General features: G+C 39.0%; 1 protein-coding gene across 2 annotated transcripts in view; it reads right to left on the bottom strand.

Annotated features, from left to right (window-relative positions):
* Nucleotides 1-212: 212 nt before the first annotated feature.
* The window catches only part of LHX1 (LIM homeobox 1), a 34,129-nt gene continuing 18,577 nt past the window's right edge, over nt 213-15,764 (bottom strand). For both annotated transcript variants that reach the window (XM_040337827.1, XM_040337826.1), the window contains exon 5: nt 213-838. In XM_040337827.1, the coding sequence (XP_040193761.1) occupies nt 462-838 (377 nt within the window). In that variant the 3' untranslated portion in view covers nt 213-461. The remainder of the gene's footprint in view (nt 839-15,764) is intronic.

A 15,764-nucleotide genomic window follows, 5' to 3' on the forward strand; every position in this document is an offset into this window, starting at 1 on the left:
GTGTAGGGAGACACAACTATAGTCCTTGTATGCAAGGATGGCTACATAGGAAGCTGGATGAGAAAAGGAGCCACCCTGGAACAGGAAACCCGGGGTTGATGGCACCAGCTTAAACTGGAACATAGGCAAGGATTAAATGGTTGAAGGGGCTTCATACTCAGTAATGTTTAGATCAACTGCATAAAGTGCTTAAAAAAACTGAGGGTTTAATATCACTTTTATATAAATATATTTATTCATTTTTTAGTGGTGTTGATGGAATTGAGATTGCCTACCATCTACTGGGATAATGGATGTGGTCTACTGGGATTGCAGCTTCCAGTTTTTTTTTTTGTCCAGTGTCCTTCAGACTCCATCCAGACAGATATTGTTTCAGAAGGGAATTGTGTGTGCCAGAGCAGTGTCAACAAAGATGGCTATTGGCACCAGTCTTATTGTTAGGCCGTCTGTTGGTTCTCAAGCTACCAGACAGCCGCCTCATTCATTTCTTGTGGATGTGACAAGTGATTCCCATACGTTGCTCCCCCGTTGACTGAAAGAGACGAAAAGGGGGGACTTTGACCAAACACCTCTGCAGACATGGGGTGCATGGAGCTGGGCAGGTTGGGCTCTGGGCTGGGAGAGTCTCCATGGGGATGGGACATGATGTCAAAGCGCTGAGCATCGCTAGAAGGGTGATGTCCAGGTAAGGGGTGCTCCATTGTTCCAAGTGGCGTGCCTGCTGGTCCGGAGGAGGTTACGAAGGGCAAATCTACAGGGGTCTGGGCTTGTGATGAGGGAGGTCCTTGAGGATAGAAGTCGTAGTTGCTCGCTGGCCCATAATACTCACTCTGGTAGTCTGTCAAACAGAAAAGAACAGTGATTTTACTCAACAATTCAAAAAAATGCAAATATAAAAGCTTTTCCTACACTATACAATCCCTGTATGATCTCCTTTAAGCTCACCACACATGTTACTATCTGGGTTTCTTTAAGGGTCCATTCACACCAGAGAATATGGGGTTTATTTACTAAAGCCAAATTGACTGTCGCTGTAGATCTGAGGGGGACATGCATTTTTGCTTGCACATGATTGGATGATAGAAATCAGCAGAGCTTCCCCTCAGATCTACAGTGACTGCACTTCCAAGTGCACAGTGGATTGGTCTTTAGTTAATCAACCCCTATGTGTTTACTGTGCATTTTTGCCTGCACAGTGACATGCATTTTATTTGTGTTTTTACATGCTCTTTTCTTAAAGTGATTCTAAAGTCTCCATTTTTTTTTGTTTAAAAATATAATTTTTTTATACTAATATGCTCCGTGTAATAGTTTTGCACAGAGCAGCCCAGATCCTCCTCTTCTCAGGTCCCTCTTTGGCGCTTCTGGCCCCTCCTTCCTGTTGAGTGCCCCTGCAGCAAGTAGCTTGCTATGGGGGCACCTGAGCCAAACCACAGCTCCATTTAGACATGGATCTGTAACTCGGCTCCGCCCCTCTCTGTCCTCATTGGCTCACTGACTTTGTTTGACAGCAAACTGGAGCCAATGGCGCTTTGCTGCTGTCTTAGCCAAGGAGGAGGGAGAGTCTCGGACAGCGAAGACTTTCGTGCAACATCGCTGGATTGAGAAGGGGCTCAGGTAAGTACAGTATTAGGGGGGCTGCTGCACACAGAAGGCTTTTTATCTTAATGCATAAAGTGCATTAAGATAAAAAAAAACTTCGGACTTTACCACCACTTTAAGCTTTCATTTCCCTTGAGGTCACTTTTGTCTTTTTTTTCTTTGGACTTGTGGACTTCACTGCATTACAGTGCATTTTCATGCATTTGCAGGTATTTCTGTGCAATTTTTTTCCACTGCACTGCAATAGTAAAAACAATGTCTATAGGATAGCATTTTTGGACTGTCCATGCAGTTGGAGTGCAGTCAAAAATGTATCCCACTGCATCTGGTGTGAATGTGCCCTATATAGGCTAGCCATACATTATACAATTTTCTCATTTAATTACCTTCAATGTAGTGCAAGGGCCTGCCTGATTGCATGCAAATTGAAAGTGTTTAGGTCTGACCTCATATTATATGGTTTTGGTAAATCTAAGGGATAATTGTACAAGACAATTGTATAATGTATGGTCAGCCTCTGGATCCGTTCACATCATACTGCACATAAAAACTCACCGCAACGCATCAAAAATGCATGTGAGTTCATTTAACCTGCATTTGCATTCAGTTGATTTACTAAAACTGAGTGCAAAATCTGGTGCAGCTGTGCATGGTAGCCAATCAGCTGCTAACTTCTGCTTTTCCCATTAAGTTTTGACAAACAAAAAAAATGAAAGCTGATTGGTTTCTATGCAGGGCTGCATCAGATATTGTGCTCTCCGATGTGTTTTGGATGTGCAATTTTTAGGTAATGCACCACACAATACAAATAGCCTAACTTTCTCTGCCCTATTATAATCTCAGTCCCTGAAAACAAAACCTCATCACTAGACTTCCTGTGCATCTAAACCCAAGAGCAAAAATCAACAGTTTGCAGCTTACTGATTCTTATTAACTGTGGTTGGTCAGGGTGCATTTGTTTTCTTTATCACAACAGTTTTTTTTATTATTATTATTTTAACCTGATAATCCTGCCATTAATACACTTCTTGTCCTATGGTGACAATGGTACTGAGCAGTTGTCATCCTAGTACAAGGAGTGTGATAGGGCTAACACCTCCCTCTCTTCTCCATAAAAGGGGGAGGTGTTTTGTAGTTTATTGAGATAGCATAGAAGAATGTTAACTGATAATAATCCGTCAGAGTCAGAGAATACATAAATTTATCAGCTCACAACCCTGTCTGGATGAATAGGTTTATTTTTTTATTTTTTTTATTGTAGAATAGATATAATAAAATGCTCTCAATTATTTACTTATCAGACCAAAGAGGAGCAAAAAAAAAAGAAAAGTATTGTAAAAGTTTAAATACAGCTCCATTTTGGGATTAGGAAACACATTTTGCTAAATGTCTATTCTTTTAAATACTCAATAGCTGGAAATTTTAACAAAAAACCCCATCAGTAACTAAGTAATAATTGCAAGCAGGAATCCCTTCTGAAAAGGAGGTATAGTATAGTAGTATAGTATGGTGTAGTATAGTATAGGATAGTATAGTAGTATAGTATAGTATAATATAGAATAGTAGAGTAGAGTATAGAATAGTAGAGTAGAGTATAGCATAGTACAGAAGAGTATAGTGTAGTTAAGTAAAAGTATAGTACAGTAGAGTAGAGTATAGTGTAGTTAAGTAAATTATAGTATAGTAGTATAGTATACTATAGTATAGTAGAGTAAAGTATAGTAGAGTAGAGTATAGTATAGTTTAGTAACGTATAGTATAGTGTAATTTAGTATAGTATAGTATAGTGTAGTATAGTATACTATACTATAGTATAGTAGAGTAGAGTATAGTATAGTTTAGTATAGTAGAGTATAGTGTAGTATAATTTAGTAAAGTAGAGAAGAGTATAGCATAGTATAGTATAGTATAGTATAGTTATAGTATAGTAAAATATAGTATAGTAGTATAGTATAATAGAGTAGAGTATAATTTAGTAGAGTAGAGAAGAGTAGAGTATAATATAATATACCGTAGTAGAGTATAGTATAATTAATTATAGTAGAGTATAGTATAGTATAGTATAATTTAGTGGAGTAGAGTATAGTATAGAATAGTGAAACATAGTATAGTAATCTAGTAGAGTATAGCATAATTTAGTAGAATAGAGAAGAGTAGAGTATAATATAATATAGTAAAGTAGAGTATAGTATAATTAATTATAGTATAGTATAATTTAGTATAGTAGAGTAGAGTACAGTATAGTATAGTAGTATAGTATAGTATAGCAGAGTAGAGTATAGAATAGTAGAGTAGAGTATAGTATAGTATACTTTAGTATAGTATAGTATGGTGTAGTTAAGTAAAGTATAGTATAGTAGCTGTTCTGCTGCAGTTAAAAGCATGTTTTGTTATTTTGAAATTCAGAGAATCCTGGCACACTGTTCATTTGCAGTTGTACATTGCGATTAGCTGCGTTTACGCGCGGCTGCATTTAGCCGCGTTTAGCTGCGTTGGAACATTCTTGCCATTTCTGTTGTTTTTCTTTCCTTGTTGCCACAGCTATCTTGCAGGTGACATAGTACACTGCGATTACCTGCAGATAGCTGCAATAAATCGTTCCTGGACAAGGTAAAACATTTTTTTTCTCTCCACACCAAACCCCATGTAATGAAACCGTTGCTAAATGCAGTGTGTGAATGGGGATATAGGAAAGCATTGTCTGAGTTTAGCTGCGGTAGATAACTTGTTCTATCCGCAGCTAAAAGCTGAATTCTATCCACCCGTGTGAAAGGGTCCCAGTATAGAATAGTAGAGTAGAGTATAGTATAGTATAGTTTAGTATAGTATAGTATAATTCAGTATAGTATAGTGTAGTTAAGTAAAGTATAGTATAGTATAATTTAGTATAGTATAGTAGAAGAGTATAATATAGTATAGTATAGCAGAGTAGAGAATAGAATAGTAGAGTATAGTATCATTTAGTATAGTATAGTGTAGTGTAGTTAAGTAAAGTATAGTATAGTATAATTTAGTATAGTATAGTAGAAGAGTATAATATAGTATAGTATAGCAGAGTAGAGAATAGAATAGTAGAGTATAGTATCATTTAGTATAGTATAGTGTAGTTAAGTAAAGTATAGTATAATTTAGTGTAGTTAAGTAAAGTATAGTATAGTATAGCAGAGTAGAGAATATAATAGTAGAGTAGAGTATAGTATAGTATAGTATAATTTAGTATAGTATAGTGTAGTTAAAGCGAGGGTTCACCCGAAAAAAAAAAATTCTAACATTACAATGAGCTGACCTGTGACACGGACATTATGCTGATCTTTTTTTTTTTTTTTTTTTTGTACATACCGATTTATCTGTATTTTCTCCCCGGATTTCCCGTAAGTGATTGACATTCTTCCGACCGGCGCATACAGCGCGTCACGAGTTGCCGAAAGAAGCCGAACGTTGTGCGGAGGCGCCGTATAGAGCCGACCCGTCGTTCGGTTTCTTTCGGCAACTCGTGACGCGCTGTATGCGCCGGTCGGAAGAACGTCAATCACTTACCCTGTGAATAGGAACGCCCACTCCCACGGGAAATCCGGGGAGAAAATACAGATAAAATGGTATGTACGGAAAAAAAAATAAAAAAGATCAGCATAATGTCCGTGTCACAGGTCAGCTCATTGTAATGTTAGAATTTTTTTTTAGGGTGAACCCCCGCTTTAAGTAAAGTATAGTATAGTAGTATAGTATAATATAGAATAGTATAGCAGAGTAGAGAATAGAATAGTAGAGTATAGTATAATTTAGTATAGTAGAGTATTATTTAGTATAGTAAAGTAGAGTAGAGTATAGTATAATTTAGTATAGTATAGTAGAGTATAATTTAGGATAGTAGAGTATAGTATAGTATAATTTAGTATAGTAGAGTAGAGTATAGTATAATTTAGTATAGTATAGTAGAGTAGAGTATAGTATAATTTAGAATAGTAGAGTATAGTATAGTATAATTTAGTATAGTATAGTAGATAGAGTATAGTATTATTTAGAATAGTAAAGTAATATAATTTAGTAGAGTATAGTATAATTTAGTATAGTAAAGTAGTATAATTTAGTATAGTATAGTAGATAGAGTATAGTATAATTTAGTATAGTAAAGTAGAGTATAGTATAATGATCTTTCTATCTGCAGACACCGCCTATGTACAAATGACACATGGATTACTCATCTACCCAACTGCCAGTTAAATATTAACAGTCTTTTCACGCATCAGAATACAGTGCGCATTCCTGCTTATGGCAGCGCTATAAATCCATGGCCGATATACTGAGATACTTGCTTCCTCGGTTATTCTCTGCTCAATGGAAAATACTTTCAGATGGGGCAGCGAAAGGGAGCATTTATTTTGTATTGAATATTTTCCTAATGTCTTAGCTTTCTGTTATGCCAGAATTTACAATAGGATAGTATTCAGGATTAATCTGCAAGTTGTGATTTTGTATCATCTGTGGCTACCAGTGGCGGCTGGTGCTCTATTTTTTTGGGGGGGCGCAAACAAAACCCCAGTCAACCCCCCCCCCCCCCCCCGCCACTCGCAGACAATGGGACCTGCAGACAGACAGAGAGACAGATAGATAGATAGACAGACAGATAATAAAACAAATAGATAGATAGATAGATAGATAGATAGATAGATAGATAGATAGATAGATAGATAGATAGATAGATAGATAATTAGATAGATAAATAGATAATTAGGCAGATAGCTATAGATAGATAGATGGATAGATAGAGGGAGGGGGAGGGAGCGAGAGATAGAGCTATATATAATTAGATAGATAATTAGATAGACAGACAGACAGATAGATAGATAGAGAGACATAGCTAGATAGAGCTATAGATAAATAGATAATTAAACAGATAGATAGATGGAGGGAGGGGGAGAGAGATAGAGCTATAGATAATTAGATAGATAGATAATTAGACATACAGATAGATAATTAGATAGATAGATAGATAGATAGATAGATAGATAATTAGACAGGCATATAGATATAGATAATTAGATAGATCGATAGATAGATCGATAGATAGATAGATAGATAATCAGACAGACAGATATAGATAGATAATTAGATAGAGAGCGATAGATAGATAGATAGATAGATAGATAGATAGATAGATAGATAGATAGATAGATAGATAGATAGACAGACAATTAAACAGATAGAGAGAGACAGAGAAAGAGAGAGAGAGAGGGAGAGCGATAGATAGATAGATAGATAGATAGATAGATAGATAGATAGATAGATAGATAGATAGATAGATAGAGCTGTAGATAGATAGATAGATAGATAGAGCTGTAGATAGATAAAGAGATAGAGCTGTAGATAGATAATTAAACAGACAGATATATAGATATAGATAGATAATTAGATGGATATAGATAGATAGATAGATAGATAGATAGATAGATAGATAGATAGATAGATAGATAGATAATCAGACAGACAGCTAGCTATAGATAATTAGATAGACAGACAAATAGATAGATAGATAGATAGATAGATAGAGACATAGAGATATAGAGCTATAGATAGATAGATAGATAGATAGATAGATAGATAGATAGATAGATAGATAGATAGATAGATAGATAGATAGATAGAGACATAGAGCTATAGATAGATAGATAGATAGATAGATAGATAGATAGATAGATAGATAGATAGATAGATAGATAGATAGATAGATAGATAGATAATTAAACAGACAGACATATAGATATAGATAGATAATTAGATAGATAAATAGATAATTAGGCAGATAGCTATAGATAGATAGATAGATAGATAGATAGATAGATAGACAGACAATTAAACAGATAGAGAGAGACAGAGAAAGAGAGAGAGAGAGGGAGAGCGATAGATAGATAGATAGATAGATAGATAGATAGATAGATAGATAGATAGATAGATAGATAGATAAAGAGATAGAGCTGTAGATAGATAATTAAACAGACAGATATATAGATATAGATAGATAATTAGATGGATATAGATAGATAGATAGATAGATAGATAGATAGATAGATAGATAGATAGATAATCAGACAGACAGCTAGCTATAGATAATTAGATAGACAGACAAATAGATAGATAGATAGATAGATAGATAGATAGATAGATAGATAGAGACATAGAGATATAGAGCTATAGATAGATAGATAGATAGATCGATAGATAGATAGATAGAGACATAGAGCTATAGATAGATAGATAGATAGATAGATAGATAGATAATTAAACAGACAGACATATAGATATAGATAGATAATTAGATAGATATATAGATAATTAGGCAGATAGCTATAGATAGATAGATAGATAGATAGATAGATAGATAGATAGATAATTAAACAGACAGATATATATAGATAGACAGACAGATAATTAGATAGATAAATAGATAGATAATTAGACAGAGGTAGCTAATAGATAGATAGATAGATAGATAGATAGATAGATAGATAGATAGATAGATAGATAGATAGATAGATAGAGACATAGATAGATAGAGAGATAGATCTATAGAGAGAGAGAGAGAGATAGATCTATAGAGAGAGAGAGATAGATCTATAGAGAGAGAGAGATAGATAGAGCTATAGATAGATAGATAGAGACATAGATAGATAGAGACATAGAGAGATAGAGAGATAGATAGATAGAGAGAGATAGATAGATCTATAGATCGAGAGATAGATAGATAGAGCTATAGATAGAGCGATAGATAGATAGATAGATAGATAGATAGATAGATAGAGCTATAGATAGAGAGATAGATAGATCTATAGATAGAGAGATAGATAGATAGATAGAGCTATAGATAGAGAGATAGATAGATCTATAGATAGAGAGATAGATAGATAGATAGATAGATAGATAGATAGATAGATAGATAGATAGATAGAGAGATAGATATGGCTATAGATAGATAGAGAGATAGATAGATAATTAAACAGATAGACAGACAGAGAGAGAGAGAGAGAGAGAGAGAGAGAGAGAGAGAGAGAGAGAGAGAGAGAGAGAGAGAGAGAGGACAGGCAGGACAGTCAGATAGATTAGATAGACAGACAGAGATGAGAGATTTGTAAAGCACAGCTGCAGGACGCAGGCACTCTAAGCCCTCACACACAGACAGGAGATGTGAAGCACGGCACCCTCCCCCTCCCTCCTGTCCTCTCTCAGTCCGATCACAGTACAGGCTGAGCATACAGCATAAGGTGGTGGACAGGGACACTGGACAGGACAGACAATGAGACAAATAAAGTGTTTTTAATAAAATTAATTACCTTAGAATCCTCCTGGAGTCAAAACCGAAGTAACACTGCCCTGGGGAAAGCACCGCCTATTTCCTTCTGCAGTGAGGAAGCAGCAGGACCCAATTAGAGAGGAGAGTGGAGACACTGGAGCGTGATTGGCTCATGGCGCACAGCACATAGCCACAGAGCTTAAAAAAAAACTGCAAATGAAGCGTCTTGCCTGCTGCATTGGCATGACGCTTCAATGATGCTATAGCAGTGCTCTGAGTCTTTGACCGGCGCTCACCCTGAACATGCACCGTCTTAAAGGACCTTTTTTTTTTCTTAAAGGGCCCAAAAAAAAAATTTTTTTTTTCATTTTTTTTTTTTTTTTTTTTTTACTGGCTTTGGGGAGAGGGGGGGCGGCGCCCATGCGCCCCCTATGGACGGGCCGCCACTGGTGGCTACTATGGAAAACGCCAAATACCACCCTGGATTTGTATGGGGCGATTACATGGCGTTCCCTAATCTACAATCTGCAGTTGATAAATACGTCATTCATGCTGGACAATTCAGGAGCTGGGAAAAGTAGAGAGCCTTGTGTGTATATATTATATATATATTATCCAATCATATGTGAAATACGTTCCTGTTTACTCATTACTCTGCACCTGGTTGGATAACTGAAGTGAACAGAATAAACACACAGATCCTCTAGTAAAGCAGCTTCATGCACACTGGGCTTAAAAAAAAAAACTAATTCCCTTTGTAGAACATGTTCTGCTCCAACAAAAACGCAAACCAGAAGGTTTTTTATTTTTTCTGCCTCTAATAAATGAGCCCAAATTATGTCTAATGTGCATGGACACATAGGATAACATTGAGCTGTTTTCAGGCGAAGCAGCTATTTTTAAGCCAGCGTGCATGGAAGGTGACCATACACTAAACAATATGATTGTACATTTTCTTTAGAACTACCATCACCTATGTACTGCAAAAGCCAGCCTGATTTGATACACATGGGTTGTATAGGAGTGCCCTTCTTCTAGGTAAAACTACATTGTGCAATCAGATTGTATAGTGTATGACCAGCTTTACTGATCCCTATAGCAATCATCTTCACACTAGATTGGATGCCAAGGACAACACAGATACCATCCTCCTGTTTTTATAAAGTAGCCCAGATACATTGTGAACAAGCACCACTAGTATTTCTAGTAGTTCTGGGAAGTGGAACTCCCACGGCCTCTACTGAGATGAAAGGATATTTCAACCCGAAATATATATTACACTTTATGGGGCTGATTTACTAAGACTGGAGAGTGCAAAATCTGGTGCAGCTGTACAGGGTAGCCAATAAGCTTTTTGTCAAAGCTTAACCACTTAAGGACCGGCTAACGCCAATATACGTCGGCAGAGCGGCACGGCTGGGCATAAGCACATACAGGTACGCCGCCTTTATGAGCCCAGCCGTGGGTCGCGTGCGCGCTGCTGGTGGCACGCTCACGACCCGGTCCTGAACTCCGCGCCCACGGGACCTGCAGACCCGATCGCAGCCGGTGTCCCGCGATTGGGTCACAGAGCTGAAGAACGGGGAGAGGTAAGTGTAAACAAACCTTTTCCCGTTGTTTCTAGTGAGAGTGTCACTGATCGTCTGTTCCCTGTCATAGGGAACAGACGATCAGTGACGTCACACGCCAAGCTACGCCCCCACACAGTAAGAATCCCTCCCTTGGGTCACACTTAACCCCTTCAGCGCCCCTACAGGTTAACCCCTTTACTGCCAGTGTCATTTTCACAGTTATCAGTGCATTTTTATAGCACTGATTGCTGTAAAAATGACAATGGTCCCAAAATGGTGTCCGATGTGTCCGCCATAATGTCGCAGTCATGATAAAAATCGCTGATCGCCGCCATTACTAGTAAAAAATAAAAATATTAATACAAATGCCATAAAATGATCCCCTATTTTGTAGACGCTATAATTTTTGCGCAAACCAATCAATAAACACTTATTGCGATTTTTTTTTACCAAAAATATGTAAAAGAATACGTAGAGATGATCAAATACCACCAAAATAAAGCTCTATTTGTGGGAAAAAGGGACATCAGTTTTGTTTGGGAGCCACGTCTCACACGCAATTGTCAGTTGTACGCAGTACCGAATCGCAAAAAGGGGCCTGGTCCTTTAGCAACAAAATGGTCCGGGGCTTAAGTGGTTAATTGCATAAGCTGAAGGTAAAAACTGATTGGCTAACATGCACAGCTGCGTCAGATTTTGCACTCTCCAGTTTTAGTAAATCAACCCCACAAGGTGCAATATATTACAAGTTTTTTTTGTTGTTGTTTGCAAGCAGAGAAATCATCCTGCCCTTGCAATGGGAATGAATGGAGCTTTCTTAGTTCTCTTCTGTAAACTACAGAACACCCCCTTCCCACCTCTGATCTTATGGAGATAATGAGACAGGGAGTTGTTTTGTAGTGCAAATCAGAAGATCAGCCTAGACCAGGGATCCTCAAACTACGGCCCTCCAGCTGTTGCGGAACTACACATCCCATGAGGCATTGTAAAACTCTGACATTCACAGACATGACTAGGCATGATGGGAATTGTAGTTCCTGAACAACTGGAGGGCCGTAGTTTGAAGACCCCTGGCCTAGACTGAGTGACAAGGTCACTACTCCACAGATCCAGTAATAAGTGAGCTACAACTGGTAGACATGGGGTGTGTTACTAATGCAGCCACCACATCTGAGGAGTGATAATAAGATGGGTTTAGATACACTTTAATATGGCTGCCATTGTGGAGCCTTACTTTCTACAATCCTAGTTGCCTGGCTGTCATGTCAAATCAGGGGTTTTAATACTTGATGCCCCCCAACTAAGCATACAATCTTGACTGTGCAATCTTCTTTAGATCTACCATCTACGGTGTAGTGCAAAGGCCCACATGAATTGATACAAATTGAATAAGTTGCATAGGGGGTGTCTGCCTATTACAATCACTGTCTCTCTAAAATGTGCTGGAGAAATGACAGCTGCAATCTGATTGGTTGCGATGAACAACACAGATACCTTCCTGTGGTTTTTATTAAGTATCTTTGTGAACATATTACTAGTTCTGCTGAAACGCGTAGCACCCGTTTCCCTGTCAGAGCCAACATTGCACTAGTCTGCACAGTAAAACGCTGCACCCAGGTTAGTGCGAATGTAGCCTTGTGCGCGATCTTTCGTGCCAGAGAAACAATGCCCATATGATTAGTAAAATTCATGTGACCATGTACATGTACGAGTGCACATACATGCGCACACACATGCCTAGACATGTACACACGTGTAAAATCTGCAGATTAGTACAGCAGACGCAGCTGTGTTTTAATTTTGTTTGGACGCCACAAGATGCGACGCACATTTTTGTTTGTAGGCGCAGCTGTCTGTATGGCCTCATTCCTACAGATTGGTACAAAACGACATCTAAATGCAGTATTTTAGACACCCATGTGTATGACTTTAGAGATGCAAGGGATGATATGGTGGTCAAGCATACGTGTGTGAAGGGGGTGTGCCGGCCGGGTGTGCCTAATCACCCCGTTCAGCGCAGATTTTCCCTGCTGATATTTCACCAAAGCCCCCCAACAGGGCTCCTAAAAATTTTGAAAAATTGTAAAAAAAAAAAATAAGAAAAATAAAAAACTACTGATACCATCCAAACCCTACTGACAAGTCCACTGCTCTACTAACACCATCCACTGCTCTACTAACATCATCCACTGCTCTACTAACATCATCCACTGCTCTACTGACATCATCCACTGCTCTACTAACACCATCCACTGCTCTACTAACACCGTCCACTGCTCTACTAACACCGTCCACTGCTCTACTAACACCGTCCACTGCTCTACTAACACCGTTCACTGCTCTACTAACACCGTCCACTGCTCTACTAACACCGTCCACTGCTCTACTAACACCGTCCACTGCTCTACTAACACCATCCACTGCTCTACTAACACCGTCCACTGCTCTACTAACACCATCTACTGCTCTACTAACACCATCCACTGCTCTACTAACACCGTCCACTGCTCTACTAACACCATCTACTGCTCTACTAACACCATCCACTGCTCTACTAACACCATCTACTGCTCTACTAAGACCATCCACTGCTCTACTAACACCGTCCACTGCTCTACTAACACCGTCCACTGCTCTACTAACACCATCCACTGCTCTACTAACACCGTCCACTGCTCTACTAACACCATCCACTGCTCTACTAACACCGTCCACTGCTCTACTAACACCATCCACTGCTCTACTAACACCGTCCACTGCTCTACTAACACCATCCACTGCTCTACTAACACCGTCCACTGCTCTACTAACACCATCCACTGCTCTACTAACACCGTCCACTGCTCTAATAACACCATCCACTGCTCTACTAACACCGTCCACTGCTCTAATAACACCATCCACTGCTCTACTAACAGCGTCCACTGCTCTAATAACACCATCCACTGCTCTACTAAGACCATCCACTGCTCTACTAACACCGTCCACTGCTCTACTAACACCATCCACTGCTCTACTAACACCATCTACTGCTCTACTAACAGCGTCCACGGCTCTACTAACACCATCCACTGCTCTACTAATACCATCCATGTTTTAATACATTTTGGATGCACACCCTAAAGCAATAGGCTGTGCACACCTATGGGGTCAGGCTTAGGCCTCATACAAGCATTTTTTATTTACAGGTCTGAATGCAGCTGCATTATGTTCAATGGTGACATTTATGCACGTGTAGAAACATGCACTGCGTTCAGATCCATGACTCAAAATCCAAAAATCTGCATGGGCAGCACAGAGGCTAAGTGGTTAGAACTTCCGCCTAGCAGCACTAGAGTGGTAGGTTTGAATCCCAACCACGGCACTACCTGCTTGGAGTTTAGATGTTCTCTCTGTGCCTGCGTAGGTTTCCTCTGGGTACTTTGGTTTCCTCCAAAAGACATGAGATTAATCAATGAAGATGATCCGCAACTCCATACATGCTCTTTAAACTTTTCACAATGCCGTCATGGCCGAAATGCGTTAACATCTGCTGTACCTACCTATTTTATGGAGTATCAATACATTTGAAAAGATTGAAGAGCATGTATGGAGTTGGGGATCATCTTCATTGATTATCATGCTGGCAGCTGAGCGACTGTTTTTCCTGCGGCCCACAGCTCAGGAGGTTATTCGGATGATGTGGGGTAGTAGCACCTTTTCCTTTCTCTATGCTGGTAGGTAACTGGATCCTGTCTAAATTGGCCCTAGTATGTGTATGAATGTGAGTTAGGGACCTTAGATTGTGAGCTCCATGAGGCCAAGGACTGATGTGAACGTACAATATATATGTAAAACGCTGCATAAATTGATGCTGGTATATAAGTATCTGTAATAAAGAATAAATAATATTCTCAGAACTAAGGCTGGTCATACAATGTACAATTTTCTTATTCAATTTCCTTTAGATTCACCTTAAACAAGGGGTCTCAAACTGGTGGCCCTCCAGCTGTTGCAGAACTACAAGTTACAAGCATGACTCCCACAGGCAGAGGCATGATGGGACTTGTAGTTCCGCAACAGCTGGAGGGTTGTCGGTTTGAGACCCCTGCCTTAACTACTTACTGACCAGCCGCTGTTGTTATACAGCGGCAGGTTGACTCTCCTGCGCAAAATGCCTTAGCGGTACGGGGGCTCGCGCAGGCGCAGTTGCGGACGGGCACGCGCTCGCTTCACGCTTCACGCTGCAGGAGCATGCCTGCTGGTAAGGCGGACTTGATATCCGTTAGCGACCCGTGATCGCCAAGTACAGAGGCAGAACGGGGATCTGCCCTTGTAAACAAGGCGATTCCCATTCTTACAGGGGACATGAAAGAGATCTACTGTTCCCAGTCATCAGGAACAGTAATCTCTGTCATGCCCCTGGCAGCCCACAGTTAGAACACATCTAGGGAACACATTTAACCCCTTGATTACCCCCTAGTGTTAACCCCTCCCCTGCCAGTGTCATTTTTACATTGATCAGTGCATTTTTATAGCACTGATCAATGTAATATTGAAGCTGGTGACCAAAAAGTGTCACTTGGGGTCAGATTTGTCTGCCGCCATGTCACAGTCCTGCTAAAAATTGCCACCATTACTAGTAAAAACAATAAAAAATATATAAAAGCCCCTAAATCTATCCCATAGTTTGTAGACGCGACAACTTATGCGCAAACCAATCAATATTACAATTTTTTAAACCAAAAATATGTAGAAGAATATATATCTGCCTAAACTGATAAAGATTTTTTTTTTATATATATATATTTTTTGGGGATATGTGCAATAGCAAAAAGTAAAAAAAATATGTTTTTTCTAAATTGACGCTCTTTGTTTATAGCACAAAAACCACAGGGGTGATAAAATGCCACCAAAAGAAAGCTGTATTTGTTGGGAAAAAAGAACGTCAATTTTGTTTGGGTACACGACCGCGCAATTGTCAGTTAAAGAGACGCAGTGCCGTATCGCAAAAAAAATGGCCTGGTCATTAAGGGGGCAAATCCTTCCGGTCCTTAGTGGTTAAAGTATGTAGTGCAAGGGCCTGCCTGATTGCATACAAATTGAAAGTGTTTAGGTTTTTCCTCATATTCTAAGGTTTTGGTAAATCTAAAGGAAAATTGTACCAGAAAATTGTATAATGTATGGCCAGCCTTAGGCTTCAATCATACAGCCAACAGAAATGCATATAGAAGTGTTTTTATAATTGGAGATCTGAAAACAGCTAAAATAGAGCCATTCACACAGGAGCGTACGCATAAACTGCTTTCAGATCTATACGGTTCCAT

The sequence above is a fragment of the Rana temporaria genome, chromosome 2 (assembly GCF_905171775.1).
Source record: "Rana temporaria chromosome 2, aRanTem1.1, whole genome shotgun sequence".
Taxonomy (NCBI): Eukaryota; Metazoa; Chordata; class Amphibia; order Anura; family Ranidae; genus Rana; species Rana temporaria.